General features: G+C 38.8%; 1 protein-coding gene across 1 annotated transcript; it reads right to left on the reverse strand.

Moving 5' to 3' along the window:
* Positions 1–287: 287 nt before the first annotated feature.
* Positions 288–23,947, reverse strand: GRK7 (G protein-coupled receptor kinase 7). Its single transcript, XM_030954143.1, has 4 exons — positions 21,279–23,947; positions 20,099–20,536; positions 8,046–8,317; positions 288–3,806 (listed from the first exon to the last, which is right to left on the reverse strand). Exons 1-4 carry the CDS (start codon positions 22,026–22,028, stop codon positions 3,464–3,466), a joined length of 1,803 nt encoding a protein of 600 aa, XP_030810003.1. The 5' UTR covers positions 22,029–23,947; the 3' UTR covers positions 288–3,463.
* Positions 23,948–24,102: the final 155 nt, after the last annotated feature.

Below are 24,102 nucleotides of genomic sequence, written 5' to 3' on the forward strand. Positions count from 1 at the left end.
TAATATTAATAACAAGCATCATTTTATCTCTGTGCTCAGTGAAATGAGGGGATAATGGTAAGGAGAACAGAGGTAGTATCAAAGAAAATCTGGACTTCAGATACAAGGGAAAGGTCTTTCTCTTATACCTTTCAGAGGGAGCAGGAGTCTTGTTGAACTTTAAATGATATTCTTGTACAAACACATCAATCACTATGAATCTCACATTTTAGCCTGCTACAGTCAGAAGTACCAAACTGTTCCAGCAGCTGGGCTGAGTAAAACATGGCAGCAAAGACAGCACTGTTCGTACAATGCCTGCAGAGTGGCCAGGGCACCCTGTAACCTGTCACAAATGGCATTTAATGCAATAGAGTTCACAATTTTTTAGTTTTTTAGATTATATTAGCACCCAAATGCATCTTGTCTGCTGGAAAATGAGGCAGCCAAGTGAGACACCTCAACATTGGCAAAGCAGGAATAAGGGAGACAGCTAGAAGAAAAAAAATTGCAGTTTCAAATGACATAATTTCCTTTTGCCACAACAACTCAAGTAATCCACAACCACATGGCTATTTTCCTCCCCCGGTCATCCCTCATTTTCTGTCATAAACATCCAGTGACCTGGTCACTACTTTTGACTTGGGCCCTGCTCTTGCAACACTTGCATATTCATTTAAGTTTACTCACACAAGTAGCATCTTTGGTTGCAGTAAGACAATTCATTGAACATGTAAATCTTTTGGGATTGCTGGCTTTTTGTTAAGGTGAAGCAGGTTGTTAGAAGAACTTTGCTCCTGAAAGTTTAACAAGGAACTTTACAGTAGCAGGAAGAAGAAAAGAACAAAGTATTTCACAGATTCTTTCAAAAAAAAGTGAAAATAATTTTTAAAAGACTCACTGAAAGTGCTAATGGGAATACAGAAATAATTGCCCTGCCTCCTTTCCAAGGTGCAAAAAGAAGTTGTCCATGTTGTGAAAAGTGAATTTAGAAAATTAAAATGAATATTTCAAACTAACACATTCCTCTCTGTCATACACTGTGCCAAACTGTGCATTACCAGACTTCTGATGTGTTACTCTGAATGATTCATGAAACACTTAACATTATGGATCTCACTGATGCACATCCTGCTGGGATTAGTGACACCACAACATTTCTAAAACTAAATAACCCAATGTTATGCTCACGTGGTGTCCCAGATTCACAGATCTCAGTATTGCAACACATTTGGAAAAATGCAGCCTTGCAGCACCCACTATCACTGGGGATATGTGATTCTAACAAGACATTAAATTCTGGTTCTGTCTATACATAACCTCTTTCCAAATGGCAACTTAAAACTCAGTTATGCACTGGAAAACCTACGGCCATTTCAGAGGATGGTTCTGCTTTATGGTCCAGGAGGATTTTTAAAACAGCATTTCTATGGATTTGAGGTATATCAATTCAGGACAAAGGTTTGATGCCACTAGCACTAACATGTCTCTCCGAGCTGTAATCAGGTGGTGGTTGTGGGTTTTGTGTCGCTTTGTGGGTTTTTTTAAATGCATATAATAACAAAGTTTTCTGTCTTGGCTTCTTAAATATACTACTCTAGTATATTTACTACCACTGTAAGAGCTTTCTACAGGTGGGAGCAATGAGAAATAAAATCAATGGACGTCAACAGTGGAAGCACACTTGTAAATCCATGCCAGGACGACATCACTCTTCTCTCAACCTCCTCTGCTTTTCACCATCTTTCAGGATCATCCTTCTCAATTAAAAAACCAGAATTCAGCTTATATTGTTTTAAATTATTTGACAGAAAGTCTCCATTCAAAAGGCAGACAATTTTATGCTCATAATTCATGAACAGAATTACCCACTAATCCTAAGTAAAACTGTTCATGATTTTTCACTTCAATATTAAGTATATAAAGCACCGGAAAAGCAAATTTAAAAGGAAAAAAGAGCAATTCTTTTTCTATTCAGAATAACACAAAGTATTACCAATGTATTACTTAGCTGTGACTAAAACAGTTACAGTGTTTAAAACTTAAGAGTTTAGGATGTGCTATTAGGTTATAAACACCAATGCTCTGTGCTCCACACGACAGACCTTAGTACAGAAGACATTGTATATACAGGTTTTCCTCCTCTGAAACAGACATGTGAGTTCATACCAGTGCCTAGCCAAAAGAAGTCCTTGAGTTCAGTACGGAGTTTGCTGTATGAAAAACAGAAAATGGGACATTTGCAGCCTCCAGGACTCCAAGGAATGAAGCAGCTTCCACTTCCACTTCAGTCAATGGAAATTATGGCTGGATAGATGACAGTGACCAGCATGTGCAGGGTCAGTTTTAAAAGTTGTGCAAAGAACAACTGCCTATTTTCTTATCACAGAAAATGAGCAGGAGGCATCTCATGAGTAATACACTTCACCAGTAGCAAGTATTCATAGCAATATTCCCAAGTAATTCAGTTTAGGTTGTCATAAAATTGAAAAATAAAAACACTTCAAAATTTGCATGAGAATCAATAAACATTTGAAGATAGTTTCAACTTGCATACATAACTTTTTCACCATTACCTCACTTAACAGTATAATGCATTTTGCAACTTGAATTAAAATCTACATTACAATGAAATAAATGTCTTGTAAAAATCAATTACAAATGACTTTGGTCTATCTGTAGCTTAATTTATCACCAAAATACAGAAAAAATTATGAGGAAATCTGATAAAAGTTTAAAATTGCCAAAAAGAATGTGTATTTACTTAAATATATTTTCTTTGTGTATAGTACTATCACTTATAAGAATACACTTAATAATAATAATAAATAAATGCTTTATTCCATTAAATTGTTGCAATCTTGTCTTCACTCCATTAAAATCACTTTTGCAAAGCGTTTGATCCTGTTGTTCTTAGTTCCAAGTAATATGTAGAGCTTTCTTTATATCTTATGACAATTTGAACATATTACAATAAACCACCCAAAACCTAACAGAATTTAACAGACAGACTGGCTAGCCAGTAAGATTTCAAGTTTGACAGGGTATATGAGCTCCACTGTCTGAGATTACCTGAAAATTAAAAAATCCTTCCTGAAAACCGTAGAATAAAGAAGAAATGTTAGTAGAAATAACAAGAAAAAAGAAAGAAAACCAATGATTCATTGTATTCAAAGCAGTAACAGTCATTTTCAAAAGCTTCTGCCTCTTCACTCTATCACTGCTTTCTGTATTTCAGAATTTCTATTCTAAGCTTCTTGGAGAAATATGGTTCTTCATTTGATTCATATCCAATAACACAAAAATATCTCCTTCTTAGAGCAAAGGAAAATAATACAGTCTATTCAGCTGCTGGTCCTACATAGCCTGTCAATGTCACATTACACTGGCTGGCTCTTCTCAAACAAGTGTACTCAGTTTCTGAAACAGAGTCAGAATATGGAAAGTTCTGAGGTGGTTTCTACTCCTTTTGGTAATGATATAATTACAACAACAAACAAACTCCTGATTTAGCTTCCCCTCCGTTTGCATAACCTCCAGAAACGACTCTGTTGGGGTCGTTCAGTTCGTCAAACAGTCCTGTCTCGATGATTTCCTCCTGCCAGGGTATAGGGACAGCACCTGTCGCAAACTTTTTGAAGAACTTCTTGTCTTTGTCATCAAACTCAATTCCTCGTATTTCAGAGAAGTCAGCAATGTCTGCAACATCTTTGGCATAGACAACTGATGGATCTGGCACAAATGGAGGGTCAACAAGGTTTGCCTCTAACCTGTGGAAATTTATTGTTTTGAAGAAGCTGTGTTTTCTTGGGTCATCATCTTCATTCCTGCAATAAAGCAAAAGTTTGTCCATCAGTGGGTTTTGCTCAGAGAGACACAGGAGTGTCTGTGTTTTGTACATGACAGTACTTTAGATATACATATATAGATATAGATATATATATAGAGAGAGATATAGATAGATATATATAGATATATATAGATATATATAGATATAGATATATAGATATATAGATATATATATATATGTCATGCAACACAATTCCTTTTTTCCTAACCAAGGAATGCTGCATTGTACAACATAATCTGAGCAGCTGAAAACATTCTGATGCTATTACTTCACCTCTCAGGGTAAATCAGCCCAGGCCGGAGCTGCAGTGCTGCATCTGGGACACCCCACCCAAAGCTACAATTCCACCAGAACTGGACCTGCAGCAGAGAGGGGAGGGGGAGTTTTGGATCTGCTATTCCACAAAGGAAGTTCAATGACTGGCTCTGTATCTATGGGATGACAGTATCTGTACTAGAGGGTAAGAATATGTATTAAACTCTAGAATGGGGTATATATTGGGTTAATACATCTGTAGACTGACTCTGAGCAGCAATAGTCTGAATAGGAAGCTGGTGACAAATGACAATTCTCATTTTATCTTAATTCAAAGCATCTACACATTTATATCCTAAAACTCAGTTATGTCACTCAAATAAACAATCCCACTTATAGTGACAATTCATTCAAAATAACTACTCTTATAAATTAAGAAAGATTTTTTTAGGCAAGAGATTCACAGATGATGACATTAACAAAAGTATGTGTGCCACTGTCACAAACATAATCCTTTATTAATATAGTTAAAACCCAATAATAAAAACAAGAAAAGACTAAATAATTGTAAATGCTTAAGGTAAATAAATCTTACAAAAAACAACTGCAGACCTCAGGGAGAATTCAGCTATAAAAGAACTAGTGACTTGTTTCACTGCAAACCTGTAGAGAGACTTGTAGGATATTTTCTGGTGATAAAAATCACCTGAGCCTCAAATGTGTGCTTGTTGAAACATGACCAAAGACCACAGCTTTTGAACTGTGCCTCTAGTGCCACGGCATGCAAAGTCTGAATCTGGAATTCTAGAGAAAGGAGGAGCAGAGAGGAGCCCTGTCTTTTCCACACCTATGCATTCTTTGTTTAACTATTTATGGATGCACTGCTCTTGAAAACAGTCATATAGGAAAATCAAATTTGTCTGTGTTTTGGCCTCACAAAATGGTAGTTCCTAACACAGCTTTTTTCTTTTCCAACCTCCTTCCAAAATCAAACTTAGCAAAGTGCAAGACCTCTTGTATTTCTAGACAATGTTCTATGAATAAAATGTAATGCAAACCTTTGGCAAGTGTTTTTATCTTTACAAATGTGCAGAAGCACCATACAGAAGCAGTAGATTTGTGTGATTATGGAAAAATCTTTATTTTTTAAAATCTTAATTTCCATGCATGCAGAACAGCTCTTCCACCTTGGCACCACTGCCTGTTCCTCATGCTGCCTGCTGTGCTTCTGGCCTGCCTTGGTGCTCCCTGGGCACAGCAGAGATGAAACCACCAGCTGCTCTTTTCAGCCCCTTGCTAGAAAATTGTTACTTTGCACCTCTGCTGCTCAGTTCTTCTGAGCAAGACACCACCTGCCACCACCCACTGTACACCACCATGAATAAGCAGGATGCCACAACCTGAAGAATGGTAGATGCTGCCATCCAGGCATGCTGGGCAATGAAAAATATTATGCTTTCCACCCCAAAGCACCATATGAACAAAATTATGAATGTACAGATTAAGGATCTTGACTTCTGCATATCCATAGGCTTGCAAAATCATCTCCTACCTTACCTAGCCAGTGATAACCAAGTACTTGAGAAACCTGAAGTTATTTATGTACATTCACTGTTAGCATGACATGCATTTCAGCTGCTGTTCAAATTAACTGGTGTCCTGGGACACTGGTAAGCCAGGAGTGCTGTCTGGGCAGAAGCACTCACAAAAATCTCCCTTTATTTTGCTTTTCCTTTCTGTAACATAAACCAGAAAGCACTAAAAGCTGGTGGAGGCTGCAAAATGGATTGCTGCAGCCTTCTGTGTCCTGAAACCATAAAAAGTTAAAAAATGTAAAGCTACATGAATGCCATCTACTGGAACTGAGACATCTTCCAACTAGCTGGAGATGAACTTGAGCTCATCTTCTGTGAACTGCATTTTTACATAACTTTAATAAGAAGAGCAAATGAACTCGGATGAAGTTGGTCAATTTTGTATTCTTCCATTAAAAAAAAATTAAAACACTTTACAGGTTCAGGATTTGAGATTTTAATCTCAAAAAGCTTCAGTGGAGAAAAGGGGCTACATCTTCCCTGAGTTAGCTAGTGAAATCACATCTTCAATAGAAGAGTGGAGTGTTTTAAAAGGTCAGGCGTACAAAATAAAGCTGTCTTTGAGCAGCTTTAACTTATGCAACAGGCAGTGCTGTGGATAACCCAAGCTCTTGTTGTCCTTAGGAGAATTACAGTGCTAATCTTTACATAACACACAGCTGTCCTGAATAGTATCACCCTGTTTAAGAGGTTCATGCATGCTTTTATTCTCTATCATGCCCACGGTATACATCCTATTTATTGTTTGCCTTCTCCAAGTACGGCACATCAGAGGAAGGGTATCTTAAACAGCAGAAAATTAAAGATACTATGTGCATTAACCCTTCTGTGCGCATTTCTCATTTTGCTGAGAAGTTGTAGAACAAAAAGCAGACAGAAAGATTGTAAATTATTCCCCTGGAAAAGGCAATGTGGTTACAGTAAGTCAATAGTCTGTTGCTGGTTTTGTTTCAGACTTGCTGAATGAACTAAACCAAGTCACACACAATTTCTAAATTTCATTTTCCCCTACTCTGAAATTTGTTTACTTCACAAAGTGCTGTAAGTCCAAATGTCTGCAAAGTATGCTGACTTTTTAGAGAGCTCTGAATGATTTTGTGTTAATTTTACTTTTAAAGTAAAATTTTAAAACATACTAAAACAATATAGATTTTGTATTAAACATACTCCATGTGCTGCTGAAAATAACTTTTTTCTGCTGCCTTGCACAGTTGCTGGGAAAATTCATCAGGCACAAGAGTAGCTGTCTTCATTTAGCAACAGAATATTAAGAATATGTGTATTAATGATCTATTCTCTTTCATTAGAGTTAACTCTTTTAGACAAATGTTTGCCTAACATTTTGAAAAACTGTTCCACGTTGTTATGAAATATAAATTTAGAAGACTATCTCTGCATTTGCAATGAGATCCTTTGTCTATTCCACCTTTACACTGGAAAAGCACCTGATACATACATCTCTATTCACAGATTATTCAAATAATGGTGTATTCTAAAGATAGATATTATTGGTTTGCTATTGATTTTTACATTTTTATTATATTTGTCTATATTGCAAATGTAGATCTGCAATCTGTCCAAATAGAAATGCACTAAATTATTTATACACACACACACACATATTAGAGGGATCAGAGCTATTACAAGTTAAATATTACAAGGTTTAGCTTTGCAATTCTCTTCTTATTGAACAGTTCCTTCAAACTGCTAAGTCATGGATATATCTACCAGTCTTCATCAACCCAAAGCCACCTCTGAAGTGCCCAGAAATGTTTTGCTTTATAGGAATTTGTGCCAAATATTCTTTTTCTCCCTGGGATGAGTCAGGATGATCAGAACTTCTACAGCATTTTTTAAAAGCACTTGAGGAAAACAGAGGGGTTAAGGTCTCTTCAGTAAGAAGCCAATGATGCAGCCTTACAAATTAGATATCTGCAGGGAAAAGAATCCATATTGCAGATCTGGATTTCTGCCCACATCATTCCAGTAAGCACTACAGCCTAATATCTGCATTCAGTCAGCAGGGATGCAGGTGTCCACAGGAATATCCTTTGATCTTTAGGAAAGAATGTGTAAGAAAAACCCTTTTGACTTTCTCCCACAACTATATAAAGTCTAACACAAAAAATAACAAGAGGGCAACTCCTATGAGTCATCTGGAGTGAGGACAGATGATCACACTATTGCAACAATATTCCTTATTTCCATATTATCTTCAATACTTTCCACCTTTCTCTTCCTAGAAGTGAAAGGGAAAATTCATTACTCTGCAGAAAGTGAAGCTCTAACCTATTTTGTGCAATGAGTAAAATAACTATATTGTTTGCAGCTTTAGTTTCTCTTGCACTGAGATTGAGAAGGCATACCTGCTTCCCAAACGGTCCTCTTTTTTCTTAGCCAAAAACAGCTTGCAAATATCTTTCGCTTCCTCCGTAAAGCTGGCATGTTCAAATTTCACCTCATCTTCCAGAGTTCTTCTTCTAACCTCATCCTTATTGACCTTTTCTTTGAAATCCTTGAATGGTGTTCTCCCAGCAACCATCTCATAAATAGTGCAGCCCATAGCAAACCAGTCCACGGGATAGCTGTAGTCCTCTTCCTTCAGGATTTCAGGAGCCATGTAACCATTTGTCCCAGCCTATGGCAAACACACAGACAGATTTACTTTACAATGTCAGCAGTGAAATGCATACAGTTAAACAGACTAGTCTATAATTCTTCCAAAATATTAAAAATTCTACTGATATATTTTGTATCTAGAAACCCTGACCTTTTTTTTAATCTAGAATTGGTGAGGTATAACTTTTTTAGGACATGGACTATATCTCTCTTTAAACATCTGGGCACATAAGAAAACTGTCTTAAAGATGATTTTCAAAGTTGAAATGTCAGTGCAATTTCTACCTAAAAGTGGTTTAATTTTAAATTCGTGGCTAGCTTGCTTTCTTCCTCCATTTTTTTTTTTGTTGAAGATATTCTTAGTTTTGTTGTGTAAACACAAGTAGCAATCAACTTGGTAAGATTTAAAAAAATACAAAACCCAGGCAAAACAGTCACTGATTCCCACCCTGTGCAATGGTTATGTAATTGGTCCAACACCGGGCTCTGCTGCCAGTGAGAAAATTCTCATCAAGCCAGTAGCTGAGATGCAATGAGGAAGTTCTCAGCTTCCTCCCTCTTGGTTTCTGGATAAATGTTCTACCACCAAGGGCCAAGGAAAATTCTTAAAAACCACTGTAAGAAAGTAAACCTATGGAAATTATAATTCATAAATTACACACATTTAGGTGAAGGAACAAGTTCATACTTCCCAACTAAAAAAAGATGCCTGAATAAAGACTATTCACAGCACAAATGGCACCTTCTCTGAAAGAAGAAATGGCCACTCTTTGAGAGGGACATGTGCCTGCTTTCTGCCCAACCAGCCCTGCCACCTTCCCTTGGGGGACAGGCTGCAGGGACTGAAATAGCTCCTGCTGCCTCTGGCCCCAGGGAGCTGATTCACCTGCGAGGGAAGTGGGGGGGATCAGCTCTCTCTGCTCTCTGCTGTTACATGACTGAGGATGTGGGATTTCAATCACAACAGCATTTCCTCAGCTGAACCCACGTTTACTGCCGTGTCTCATGCTCTCTATGATGCATTTACCAGAAGCAGCTAACAGTGATAACCACGTCAGAATTTGCTTGAGCCCCTCATATATTTTTAAAATACTGGGACTGATGTATTACCAGTACAACAATTTAAAATAAAAAACTGTGTCTGTGCAAAATCCCACTAAAGCTTCCTCAAGATGGTTATTATTACTGCTATCAGAATACAATCAGTGACAGAGATTCACTCCAAAGCAAAACAGTTAGAAAAAGGTAAAGCTAAGCTCATTTGGACAAATTGTATTTATAAAAAGTACAGCTCAACAGATGAATTTTATTTTATAGGGTTGGATAAGCCCTTTGATTTTTGCAAATGTAGGCACAGTACTTCCAAGTCAGGTCTCCTCATAAACTTCAGCTTGCGTCACTACACATTATGACATATAATGTCTCTACTGTAAACAATGTGTGCAAGAGGGAACATCTTAGCATCAATTAAAACATAAGCCTAGCAGACAGAAAATTAAATCCACTTTATTTCCTCTCCTTGTAGTTTGGGGTTTTGTTTTGCTGTTAAGGATATAGACCAAAATCGTCCATATGACTGAAAAACAGAAATGAGAAGAACAAAAGTATCAGTCAGGTTGAAAGCAAAAGGAAAGGTTAAAAGTGAACAGTTGCCTCTCTCACTAAAGCTACAGAAGTACAGAGGAGCAGCACAGGCACTGCAGCTACTGACACCATCCCACAGGCAATTTGCACTGCTTACAGTGGGTTTCTCTAACTAAAAATATTGAGAGATATGCTGACAGTATTGCATTTTTAGGTATGATTGCTGCTCTGTTCAGAGAAGGGGACAAATGCTCAAACACAGACCACAGACCCCAGATCCATCTGGCCTCAGAAAACCTAGAAGGGAGAGGAGAGGTTGAAAGTAGTAGAGAAATTTTGATAAAAAGCTTGCACACAGAGCACACTGTGGATTAGTAAACACAGCTCTAAATAGGTTTCTGGAACTCTTTTTTCTTTGCTTTTTTTTTCTCCTTCTGGGAAGCAATAAACATTCTTATTTTTACTGAGATGAAGCTGGGGCACTAATGCCTTGAAGAACTATTGAGTCATATTATTATCAAAATGTGCCCTGACAGCACAATATGGTCCTTTTGATAAGAGATTACTTTGCTGCGACTTAGCATCATCATTCAGAACCTGGATACATCTGACATGGAAAAGTCAGAAATCTACTGTCACAGATGTGTCTCAAGGCAGCTCCTTTCACACTGTCTCTTTCCTTCCACTTGCATTTTCTCTTCCACAGCTGTTTTTTCAAAAGAAGTAATTGCCAAGTAAGTTCAGTCTGTTCCATGGGCATTTTCAACACAGCCTCCAGCAGGACACACCATCTGGAAGAACACCCTAGTTTGACATGGTGCTTGTGTTTCCCAAGAACAGAGAAAGCAAGGCCATCACCACAGACCACAAAGACAGCACAACCACAACTTTACAGAAAACAGAATGGACCAACAACAGCCTCCCTTCAGGCTAAAGTGACAGGCTGTGGATGAGCTTAAACGCAAACAAGAACTAAACTTCCACACTCTAAATTAGTAGCTCTGGAATCTTGAGCTGTTACTGGGCTGATCCAGCTCCATCTGAGGAAGTCTAGAAACATATCATTCCTCTGATATGCCAAACCATTTCAATTCAGAATTTAATGAGAACTGGTTTTCTCATAGAATTTCATCCAAACTTGAATCTAAAAACAAAACTCTCCCAACCCTGAAGCTGTCCTTCTATTCACAATGAAGGAACAAGCCAAGAAGCAGGAATCTAAACCTGATCTTATAAGATTTGAGATTTTTAAAACCCTCTAAAATGTGACAATTTTATAGCAGAAGCAAACACATTTCACAAGTCAACAGGGATTTTTAAGGGGGAAGAAAAACAATAAGGAGGGAGAAATAGATAAAACTTTATTTTTATCAAAACAGGAATTTGAAGAAAGGAAGAAAAGAGCTTAAATTTTAGTTTTTCCCCCCTATTTCTCTATATGTGTAGTTTTGGCAAAATGATTTGTGGAGAAAGATACTAAAGCCTTTAGCATTTGCCATATTAGAGAAAACAAATAAGGAATTATTCAGCACCTGAAAGGACATAGATCCTTCAAATGAAGAGTTATTTCTATCTTTGGAGAATAGGCAGCATTAGAGGGAAGGTAATACCTAACATCCCTACACTAATCATTATGGAGAACAAGATGTAAAAATCAGATCATCTTTCCAGGAACAGAGATCCCAGGGCAACAGGAAAGGCAGCCTCAGTAACCTCAGGAGAGGTTTATCTGAGGAGGTAAAACAGAAGTTTTGTGAAGGGAGTTACTAAACTGTACAACTCTCATTAGCAGTGAAACAAAAAAATACTATATTAGGTGGAAAACTTATACACTGATTCCCAAAGCAAAAGTGAAGGAAAGTAAATTATTCTTGGCAGGTGTGGAGTAAATAAGTATACTGTAAATTACATTCTAGTGCAAAAATTAAAAAAAAAAGGACAGAAAGCAAAGAAATTAAAAGCTACCACAAAAGATAAATGCATTATTTTTTTAAAGGGGTCTATTTCCCATGGGCTGGTGTTGAATATTTAATTCAGTTAGAATTATCTGACCATGCCTCAGAACGGATATCTCCAAGTATGGGACACTGGTATGTCCATCATACAAAAAATCAGTAGGTCTGTATGATTTTGCAGAGGTTTTCATTCTGTACAATTGATAAGTGAATTCAGAAGCTGTATATTAAACAAAACCCACTTTTTCTTACTAGATCTTGCTTTACATGGACAAGTTTCACTCTTTTAATGGAAACAGAGGAAATAAAAAGCCCACCTCAAAGTTAATTCCTTTGTTGTCAACTCTATACCATTAGGATGTTCACTGGGTTTTGACTGAGACTAAGCACATTATTCTCTTCTTTCCTGTATAATTCCTGGTAACACAAGGAACCATTTGAACATATATGTTAACTAATCAAGTGATCTTACAGAGACACAAACACATGATATTACACCTTCACTGACCTGGAAACATCTTATAAAAATATCACAAAGATGACAAAGAATGTTATATTATCCCAACTTTTTACTAGAGACAGAAATCTTATGCCATTGTAGAGACACAGAACTTTTTAAAGCATAGTCAATACAACACTAGCTATTTTTCGCTTGCTCTCCATCTAATACTGTCTTTTGTGATAAGTAGGATGGTTTACTTGCACATGCTGCTTGAATTATACAAACAGTCAATAAATTTAAGTAAATTAAATTTTAATTGCTTTTGAAAAAGGTTCACAGATCTACTTTCCCTTTATTTCACTACCTTGAGAACAACCCAAAGACAATTTTTCGGTAATCCTCTAAACTGTAATGAGCAAATGCTGCCCTTGGCTACATTAGCAAAGTTCCATTGAGTGGAATTATTGCTTTGAGAGTGATTTGACAGGGCATAGTAGAAATGACTCATCTGAAAGTATAAAAATGTTTCTTTTATGAAATGTGATCCTGCATAAATTTTTCAAAGGTCACATAATTATAATCTTTTAGTAATTCAAGATGTGATGCTGAGCAGCACTAAGTGCACTCGCACCCCAGCGCAGTGCAGGGGCACCTGGCACAGCAGAGCTGCGAGCAGAACCAGGCCCGCAGTGCAGCAGCTCACACATCCCTCTGACAGGGGACAGCCCCTTCCACAGCGCCCTGTGCCAGCTTCCAGCAGGTGCAGGCAGCAGAGAGACAGCTCTGGAGCTTTCAGCAGCACAGAAACAGGCAAATGGGGAGAAATGGGATTTAGGATTTAGATCTTGCTACCATTTCCCACAGATCTCTGCAAAACAAACTCAATTGATATAACAAACCAAACAGTAAAGCAAATCAGAATGTCTATCTTTTGTTTGCCATGGCACAAGAACTGTTGAACAGAGGAAAAAAAACAAGCTGAGTTTAGCTCTATCAGCTGTTTCCTGGGGCTCGGTCCTTCCTTCCTCCAAGGGGTGCCACTGCCTGCTTTGTTCTCTTGTCCAGCTGTTCCTCCACTCCTTCAGCAATGGCCTTAACAGACCCTGCAGGAATGCAGGAACAGACCACAGAAATCTCTTGCCTGCACACAAGCTAACAGGCCCTAGATGTGGAGAACAACACTGATCTGCCTCTGTCACTCACTTCACCATGTTAATTCTTCTCCCAAATCACTGTGAGGAGGAACAGAGCGTAATTTAAATGAGTTACAAAGAACTGCAGTTCCTCCAGTTTCTCACCACATGTTCATAAAATAACAAGAAACTAGTTGACCCAATTAATGGGCAACTATTTTTTTAAAAATAAAAATAATTAATTAAGTCTAAATAGGGCAAAAGGCACTCAGGGAAAGTGACACAGAATAAAGATGCTCATGCATATTGTTAATGCTTAGCAGAAGGAGGGACCTTCTGATGCGATGGCCCATCATGAATTGTTGGGCTTCTGATTCAAGAGAACACAAGGAGGACTCTTCAGAGTAGCAGGAGAAGATAAAGACAATATTGGAGCTTAGGAGCTCCAATCCCATGTTTGATCTTGAATCTTACATAAACATATGAATTCCACATGCTTATGTAAGATTCAAGATCAAACTTTTTTTGATTTTCACATAAGAAGATAATTTTCATAGGGAAAGTTGTATGCTTTAAAAAAAGCCCCCACAGGCAAAAGCACAAAAGGGACGAAACAGATTTTTGCTATATTAGAAAAAAAGAAAAAATTCCCCTGGGGTCAAAGTCACTAACTGGAATGTAAAAAAATCCAGCATTGGTTTTTAATCTTTTAAGTTTGGTCATCAGTAATCACCGAAATGAAGGAAGTTGCACAGCGAAAGAGAAAGCCACTCTGCGGTAGGGACTGCTCCCTGTGTGCTCCTCTTTGGGAAGAGAAATACACAAGGTACAACATGGTTTCAGTTTAGATTCATGCTGTATGGAAGTCAAAGGGATAAAGGGCTTGAGAAAGGACAATCCAGTAACTGGGCACCAATTTTAACTTTGGATTCTAGAGCAGCTCCCCACTTTCTTCTTGCATGATCACAAGTAAAGCTTTACCTCAGATCTCGACTGGAGAGACAACCTGCTAACACTCCCACCTCAGTGATGTGACATCACAAGACGTGAGAAGGCATTCACAGACAGGGAAGCAATCAGACATTATAGGATGGAGCATTAAGACAAACAAAACACTTGGCCAATCCCCACTTTACTACAACCTCCAGTCAGGGAGTTGTAAAAAACAGTGAGGTCCTCCTGAGCCTCCTCTCTGCAGCTCCCTCAGCTGCTCCTCACCAGATTTGTGCTCCAGACCCTTCCCAGCTCCACTGCCTCTCTCTGGACACACTCCAGCACCTCAGTGTCTTTCTGGTAGTGAGAAGCCCAAGCCTGAATACAGGATTCAAGATGCAGCCTCACCAGTGCTGAGCACAGGGGAATGATCACTGCCTGGTCCTGCTGGCCACAGGGCAGGATGCCACTGACCTTCTGCCCACCTGGGCATACACTGGCTCATGTTTAGCCAGCTGTTGACCAACAACCCCTCTCACCATGGGCAGCTTTCCAGCCACTCTTCCCCAGGCCTGTAGTCTGCAGGGGGTTGTTGTGACCCAGGTGCAGGACCTGCTGCTTTGCCTCACTGAACCTTGTAGAAGCGCCATCAGCCCATCACCCCAGCCTGTCCAGATCCCTCTGCAGAGCCTTCCTGTCCTCCAGCAGATCCACATTCCCACCCAACTTGGTGCTGTCTGCAAACTCCTGACAGTGCACTTGCTCCCCTTGTCCAGATCATCAGTGAAGACATAAAGCAGAGCTGGTCCCAGTACTGAGCTCTGGGGAGCCCCAGCAGTGACCAGGTGCCAGCTGGATGTAATTCCATTCCCCACCTCTCTCTGGGCCCAGCCATCCAGCCCGTGTTCACCCAGCAAAGAGAGCACCTGTGCAAGCCATGAGCAGCCACACTCTCCAGGAAATGCTGGAACAAACAGTGACACAGGCTTTACTACAGTCCAGACAGACACATCCACAGCCACCTCCTCATCCACAGAGCAGGTCACCCTGTCATGGCAAGAGATGAGGCTGCTCAAGCAGGACCTGCCTTTCCTAAACCCACGCTGGCTAAACCCCTGGCTGTCCTATATGTGCAGCATGCCCACACTCAGGATGATCTACTCCAGGATCTTCTCTGGTACCCAGGTCAGGCTGACAGGCTGGTAGTTTCCTGGATGCTCCTTCAGCCCTTTGTGTGGATGAGCATCACATTTGCTAAATCCAGCCAACTGGGACCTCCTGGGTTCTCTGGGACTGCTGGGGAAGTCATGATGGGAAGTGACTCGGTGAGCACTTCTGCCTGCTCTCTCAGGACCCTGCATGGATCCCAACTGGCCCTCTGTGGGTAAGGCTGCGTTCTGTAAAGTACATTTCAGGGATTAAAAAAGTCTGAAACACCTGGCATGACAACGCACCTCATAACAACTGTGATTATCAACATTTTTAGGAACACAGTTTTGCTATTAAAAACATCATCAATTTTACATGTCACACTTCAAAATGTATAAGAAAAACAGCTGCAAGTTCCTCTAATTCTGAGCAAATGAAGAGCTGTCATTTTTCAAAGAGCAAAGGAAGAAGAAATGTTTACAGAATCTTATCCAATAAGAATGCCATGTGATAATGAACAAAGGTCAACTGTAGAATAGCTTGCTGAGTTATTTTTTATTTCACAAGTCTAAACCCTCCTCCTGCTTTTCAGCTGCCTGGAAATTAAACTGTTAGTTTCAGGAACATCTAAATAGATTTCCTTGTGTTTTCCTAAGAAATAGAATCTTATAATAAACAAACATACAGGAGGGCAAAAGGACATTTTGAGTAAGATTTTAACCAAAACATGTTTTTCCTATAAAAATATTATGATGTCCTTCAAATATATAAAACATAGAACAGGAAAACTGTGAAGAAGCCCAAAACCTCTGAAGATATGAATGCACTTTTATAAATACTACAAAAATATGTTTATGTTATTTTTCACAGTTATTATGTCAATATTTAAGCTCTCTGGCTCGCACATTTATCTGCACAAAAGTTCTTCACAATTTACATGCAACAGTTGCTTTTCACAAAAGCCATACCCAGTAAGGACAGAAAATTCTTCCCTAAATAAACAGCAAATACACACTAACTTTTGGAAAACTGAATTAACTTGGGATGGAAGCTCCTCATTTCATATGCAAAAAACCCCTAGTGCTAGAATCAATCTAGTACATAACAGACAGAACACTTTGCCTGTGTAAAAGCCACCTTTGCAGGCTCTCAGTTTCTCCTTGTTGTCTATTTCAATTATGTAAGACAGAGAAAATAACAATATTTAAAAAGCCATAATTTTAAGATACAAACTAGCTCCTGCAGGGTCTGACCAACACATCAGATCAGATGCAACAGGCACATTTATAGGAAGTCATAATGACATTTAAAGTCCTGAATAGTTTTATTACCACTGGAGTTTGTTTCCAGCAATGTCAGTAAGAGTTCTGCCTGACTAAATGTGCACAGACACATTTCCTGGTAGATTGCACAGGTGCATGTAGCTATCAGGAGAGGATCCCTTATAATCCATGTATGTTTAATGAAGGAAAATTACATTGTAAGTAGCTTTATTTTCAAGATTGTTATTATTCAAACTTGTGTATTTTAAATTTTCTTGTGATTTCTTCTTTCTAGGGGCAGCCGGCACTTCACAAAGTCAAATCAGCACACTCAGTGAAATTAAAGTTTTGTAAATCTTGTAATTATTACTGTATCAATTATTTATAACTACAGTATAAGTTTGAAGTACATTCACACAGAAAGCTGGATGTTTCTCCTTGTTGCTTTAGCAATTGAAAAGAGAGGGAGGAAACTAAGGCTAGGTATCGAACTCTTTCAAGATCTTTGTAAGGAGCACTGTTTCTGAAAGCAAGGTATTTTTATTTTTAATAGGTATGACCAAATGGTATGGAGCATACAGGTGCCTTCAAAAGGAGTGTATGTAACAGCAGTACTTAAAGGATACCAAGGCTACTTCAATTACATAAGTATTGAATCATCAGTTCCACAATGCTTTTCTGAAGCATAAATACACTTTATTTTTTATTAAGACCGTGTTGAAGTTACCCATCTAAAAATTCAAAAAACCTTTCTACCCACAAAGAACACTTTTTTGGCTGATAAACAGTACATAAACATAATTTTGTAGAAACCCTCAATGAAAACTTGGAAAATGTCTAAAACAGGAACTCATTAACAAGCTTATTACTTGTGCCATGTGATAACTTAATCACCTAATAAGATTTACAAAATGGATTAATGGATCCTCCAGCTGATGTATGGGTGATGTGCATTTATTCATACATGACAAGACAGGAATTTTTTTCTGCTTTGAAAGCAGAACAAATTTAATCTTTAATGGCTTATACAGCTATGAGAGTGCAGAAAACTTTCTGAATTCATCAAAATAGTGTTTGTTTTGCAATCTTTAATGAAATGAATGCACAGATAAATCCATATATTATATACTACAGGTCAGTAGCAATATCCCTTAATTTAGACTGAAAATTGTAAACCTTAAATTGTCAGTTCAAACCATCATCCAAAATCTAGAAACAGCTTTATGATATTAGGCACTTAGATATCAGCACAATACAGATTTGGCCTGGAAGGAATATGTATTCTGCTTTAGCTTATAAAAATGCCCTTATAAAACTGTGTCCACTAAATGGTGCAACCGATTAAATTTCATTTGATAAACCTGTCTTGGAGCCATACATTCCTTTGGGTGAAAAATGAAAAGGTGATATGTATAGGTTTGGTTAAGTGATAACAATTTGGCTGTCATACTCAAACAGCATGTTATGACGTAATTTTTCGGATAATTTTAAGTCAGAATGTAACTACAATTAGTAAACAAAAATTAATTAAGCAGTACCATTTTTCTTTTATTATAGGAGTACATGGTGAAGCTTAATGTAAGTTTTGCAAATGTGTTCTTTGGTCTTCCTGTGTACGACATGAGTATAAATAATAATAATATCCAGCTCTCATACAGCATTTTTTGGAAGCTTTCAAATATGACTATTTTAAAAAAATGCAAAAAAAGGGGAATTATTAATTTAACTCATTTACCGTTATGATACACACACACACAAAAAAAATCTTCTTCTTCCATCTCCTATTTAAATGTAATGTATGAATAAAACTGCCTTTAACTAAAATTCCTTACAACACATTACAATCATGTGGCACATTATCCATTGCAGTTTTTGCTCTAATAAAAGCAACCATATAGAAGTTTCTAAAAACAACAAAAGACACTACAATTTGGTGGCTGTCATAGAAGGAGGAACAACTACCTTGTCCACCTTGTCCAACACTGCTTTGAGATTCTACTCTTAATACCAACAGAAGTGGTTACATATTGCTAAATACACTCTTTAATTGTGAGGTTTTTTCCTTCTGCCAAATCCCAGGTATTTACAAGTATGAAATATTGCCCTTTGACAAAACTACTTGTTCTGATCATAGTAACTGCATGCCTCTTGCAAAGCCCAATCTGGATTATACCTTTGGGTTCACTGATGCAAATGCCATCTTTACAAACAAAATAACATTCTCATTTCACCTAAGCTCTACTGAAAACCTGCCTTAGCTTCCATGGAAGCTGTATTTTTGTATCCAAAACACCATGCAGTTTAATTTTAAAATTATTTACTATCAATACATACAGCAATTTCGACATTTTCTTTCAGCCAGAACTGAAACCACTCAGAGTACAAACTTCTTCAATTGCCAGGGAAAGAAAAGATCCTTCAAAAGTACTGAACTTAACATCAAAAGATGTGCACTCAAACATGATGTAGAAGGCCATTAGCGGGTCCTCTCTTCTACTGAATTTCTAATGTGAACTTGGAGAGTTTAACACAGACCAGTTTATAATGTGGCTTCCATTTCTTCATTTTCTTTGTGTATTTCAAACACATTCTCTCATAATGCACATCTTTGAGATTCAGATACCTTGGAAGAATTATGTCTTTTTCACAATTAAGCTATCTGAATACATATTTCTTGTGTAAATCTCCTGACATTATTACATATCCAGGTTAGTTTGGGATGACCAGAGGCACAGCTGAAGTGCTGCACAATGTAATTCACACAAAATCTATTTGGTCATCCATGTTTTTCTTCCTACACATGTAGACAGGTATGGACATTTACAAACTGTCAAGTCTGCTAACTGTTTCAGGAATTAATTTGTGGGGGGAAGGAGGGCTGGAAATAATTTTATCATGCAGCACCACACACACCTGCAATAAAATCAGTAGCATCACTTAAGAGTAATGTGTAAGAAACTATATTCTCCTAGGAGCAAAAGCAGAATACAGAGGAGGCATATCTTTGACTGCTGCTCATTAAACAATTGATTAAATCCCTGACTATGCAGTATTCCATAAGGCACAAAGCATCTGCCTCTCTAAAGTCATTGATTCAAGAACTTAAGAGAAAAAGGCCAAGTAGATTCTACTTTTTCTGTGCAAAAGAAGTTATTTTACCACATGCAGTAGCTAAAGAGTTAATAAACCAAATCTTCTTACAACCTGTCTCTCAGAATGAAATGACTACATTAGGTCTCCAGCATAGAATCAGTTCCGGGGAATTAAGTCTTGGTCTCATAAGGCATTAGAAATAGAATGGCTGCACTTCACACTGCCCACGTTCAAAGAATTTGTACTCACCCTCTGGGTGATGCTCTTTCCCTCTTTGACTTGCACTGCCAATCCAAGATCAGACAGTCTGCAATTCCCATTATCATCCAGGAGGACATTCTCTGGTTTCATATCCCGGTACACAATTTTGATGGAATGGAGATGCAGAATCCCACAGGTGATCTGAGCTGAGTAAAAGATGATCCTTTTCATTTCCAAACCCCTTTCTCCCACATTGTAGATGTGATACTTCAGATCCCCTCCATTCATGAGGCTCATAACAAGACACAGATGGGTTTTGGTCTCATAGGCATAAGCTAGTGTGACTATGAAAGGGCTGTTGACCTTCTCCAGGATCTCTTTCTCCAGCAGCGCCATCTTCTCTCCACTTTTCTTTTTCAACCTTTTTTTATCCAGTTTCTTGCAGGCATACATCTTGCCAGTATTTTTGACCTGGATGGCACAAACCTAGAGAAGATGCACATGGAAAGGTAATGAAGGAATTTTACACAGAGAGTGGAATATCAAGGTTAGTGACAAGCAGGAACTGGGGAATCACTGATGCCTATCAGTAGCTGCTGATGCTAACTTCTATGAGGAGTATATTAGCACAGAAAACAAGAAAAAACAAGTGCACAATCAGTTCTGTTCTGGACCAGTAGTTTATCATGGCCCTGAGGCAAAGTTCTTGAGGATGCCACTAGTAGGCATGTATTAGCAAATAAAAGGAACAAGGACAAGAACAAAAATCTGTAACCATGAGAATAAGGAGCATATACAGATGACATCTTTACAGTTAAACTCTCTTGACTCTCAAAAAACCTTCATACTGTAGTTTGGGAACAGATCCTGATGTGTGCTTTTCCCTAAACTGCAGCTAGGAATTATCTGGGAGTGTGTGAGATAGCTAAGAAGATGTCAAAGAGCAGACTTAGTTCACTACATGAACATTCATGCAAGTTTTTGTAAAGAAGCCTGCTTTTTTAACTAGTATAGATACAGAATATAAAAATGTTAAAGTAGCTTTTTACTAACAAGAGCCTTTGTCACAATACAAATAACCCAGCCTGATTTCTGGAAAATGGGCAATCTGAAGGGGCACATTTTACAAATCTTCATAGAGTGGCTTAATCTACTGCTCTTTGCAAAGCCACCTGCTAGTCTTGAAAGGGGAGAGATGACTCACATCCTTAAAAGTACAACCTCTTACCTCTCCAAAGCCACCTTTGCCCAGCACTCGGAACTCAGAAAAGTATTTATCAGTTACTGGTTGCTTCTCAAACACTTTCCATTGGATGAATTTGTCATAGAAGGGGCTGTTCTGGAAGTCCTGGAAGGGCTTGTCTTTAAAGAAGACTTTGGTTTCCTCCTTGGCCAGCTGCACGATGTTCTCATAGTCTTTTGCAGTAGCTGCTTTGCATTTGCTGACCAAGTCAGAGCTCATGAAAGACAGATAGTTTTTGGCGCCTTCCTTAAGAAAATTGGTGACAATATTCTCCATGCTACTGCTCTTCAGGTTGTCCTCTGCCAACTCCCAGCTTGACACCTCATCCAGGAAGTCTCTAGCTACCAAATATTCTGGCACTGTCTCTAAGAAGTCTCTGAAGAATTTCTTGCCAATGGGCTGCTGCTCACAGATGCTGTCATAATCACCAGCAACAGACTCTCTATGCTCTTTGCACTCCTCAATCTTGGGCAGCGAGAGGCTCTTACGCCTCTTTTGCATTTCCTTGGTGTCTCCTTCTCCACTCTTCCTTGCCTGGAGGTAGGCAGTGTTGGCAATCAGGTTGTCGAGCCCCCCCATGTCACACATCTTGGCAAGCCCTTGGGGTGGCAGAGCCTGGTTCAGACAAAATGAGTAACTGGCCCAGGAGCTGTGCTGTAGCTGCACTGCACGTCTTCCTGCTAGTGGTGTGTGAGGGCTTCTGAAAAACACCAGAGAAACTAACTGCTTTTGCATTAAATACCTCTCAAGGATTTTCACTAAGTACCTTTAGGTATAGGCACCATTTGTGGAAAGTGACTGGTAAGAGGTTTCTCTGTAAGAAGCTTTGAGTTTGCTATGTATAGCTGAGGGATGACACCCTAGGCAAACCTTCCCACTGGCAGTACCAAATGCACGTGGTTCAGCTGGTGTTTTTCAGAATGGGCCCTGATAACCTTTAAATGTGCCAAGATTCCCTCTACATGCACTGTCCCTGGCTGCTGGGAACATGCAGAGATTCACGGATGCAATGTATAAGTTCTCTCCAACTCAGGGGCACTTTGGCCACAGGCAGCAGGACAGGCCTGGATCCCTCCCGGTCGACATCAAACACCAGCAGACTAACAACTGGTTTTATGAAAAGCTTTTATTACAAATCTGCCATGCCTAAAAGACCTTGACATAGATGAACCACACAATTCAGTGCTTTGAGCATTCACACCTCCAAAGCTCGTTATATTCAACATCAGTGACTGAGCCCCACAGACAGTTCATGCAAGCCCTGCTGCCTCGCGTGGCTCTGTCTGAGCAGATTACATGCAGAGGCTAAGAACTGCCACTGGTCTAAAAATAATGATCCTTATATATGAAACAACACAGCTCTGACTTCATCTCCTACCCACAGAAAAAACACTTCAAATGAACAGCCAAGTCTTGCCAAGACACTTCCATATGTTGTTTGGGGCTCAGTTTATTTTCCCTGCTGAGCTTTATGACAGAAAGCGGTTGGATAAGAAGGTGGCAACAACATATAGCTGAGGTGACATCAACAAAGGGACAAAGCTGATTATAATCAAGTGAAGGCAAATTCAACCTGCACTTGCTGGCTGCCTACCAGAAGGCATATTTTTCCTTCAAAAGAATAAAAATTATGTGTGGCACTCACTAGGCTAAGCCTCCTTCTGCTGTGGGGTCAGGTGGTTTGGCTGTTAAAACTTTCCTTAAATATAAGGAAGGTATTATGAGAACAAGAAAAGAAGTAACAGTGGGATCAAGCTGTACTCTTGAGGTCAAGGTCAAGTGTCTTTTTTCACAATCTTAGAGCAAGCTGAAGAGCTGAATCACAAAAACTAAACATCAAGAGTAGTAACAGGCACCTTTCAGACTCCCTATAATAAGTGTTAAGCCCTTCTTGGCTGCTTTTTGCCACCCTACAACTGTGCACTGTTCTGCTTTTACATGCTTAATCCTGTCCACACCAAATCCGTTTGACACAAAACTCGTGTTTGCACTCTACAGAATTCCTGTGGAGGTGTATTTTTCTAGAAGTGATGGAGAGGGCCATCCACTGCAAGCTGCTGTGTGTGCATGAGAACAGGGGGAATTGTAATGAGACACTTGAAAGCCTGGCCAGTTCTGCCCAGGGTGGGAGGTTATGTAAAGAGCTCAACAGAGCAGCCACAGTCTGGGCAACACAGCAAAGAGCCAATGGGAGAAATGGGGAATTCTGCTGCTGGCTGTCCTGAAAATGGGGCCTACAGCAACACATTCCTATAACACCCTGGGTAGAGAAAGGCATGAAAGGAGGTAACAAAGCTTTGATTTCAGTTTTTGGGGTTTTTTTAATAAAGCTTTTAATTTCCTAAAATTCAGTAGGGTCTTTTTTATGTTTGGCCAGAATATCTACCACAGCTCAAAAAGCAGCCTGACAAATGGCTGGTAGCTGGGGGCCTAAGGCTGAACTTAAGCTTATTCCAGCTATTGGTATACTCATGCCTAAGCAAATCAAGAAAATTCCTAAAGTTTATGGCACGTGCATAAGACAGACACATTTACAGCTCCAAAGACCATTCTATTCAATTAATTAGACTCTTTCCCAGTTTCTATGGAACATAAATTTTCTCTACAATAACATAACTTCATTAACAGCAAAATCAAACAATATGATCATTCAACATATACTCATTACTCCAGTCACTTTTGAGATTTGCTTGCTGACTTATCCAAATCTGCTCAGCGTTTATTAAACACTGGAGAAAAGCAGATCACCATTAATCTATTGGTTGACAATGGCTATTTAAGGTAGTGTTACCTGCTCATTAACCAGTAT

The sequence above is a fragment of the Camarhynchus parvulus genome, chromosome 9, assembly GCF_901933205.1.
Source record: "Camarhynchus parvulus chromosome 9, STF_HiC, whole genome shotgun sequence".
Taxonomy (NCBI): Eukaryota; Metazoa; Chordata; class Aves; order Passeriformes; family Thraupidae; genus Camarhynchus; species Camarhynchus parvulus.

Bases quoted from the DNA above. Each gene is read 5' to 3' on its own strand.
- GRK7 (XM_030954143.1), bottom strand. From the start codon at position 22,028: ATGCAAAAGCAGTTAGTTTCTCTGGTGTTTTTCAGAAGCCCTCACACA. The intron at 20,537-21,278 runs GTAAGAGGTTGT...CATCTTCTCTAG, and splicing joins GCAAAGGTGGCTTTGGAGAG to GTTTGTGCCATCCAGGTCAA. The intron at 8,318-20,098 runs GTGAGTACAAAT...TGTTTGCCATAG, and splicing joins GAAAGAGCATCACCCAGAGG to GCTGGGACAAATGGTTACAT.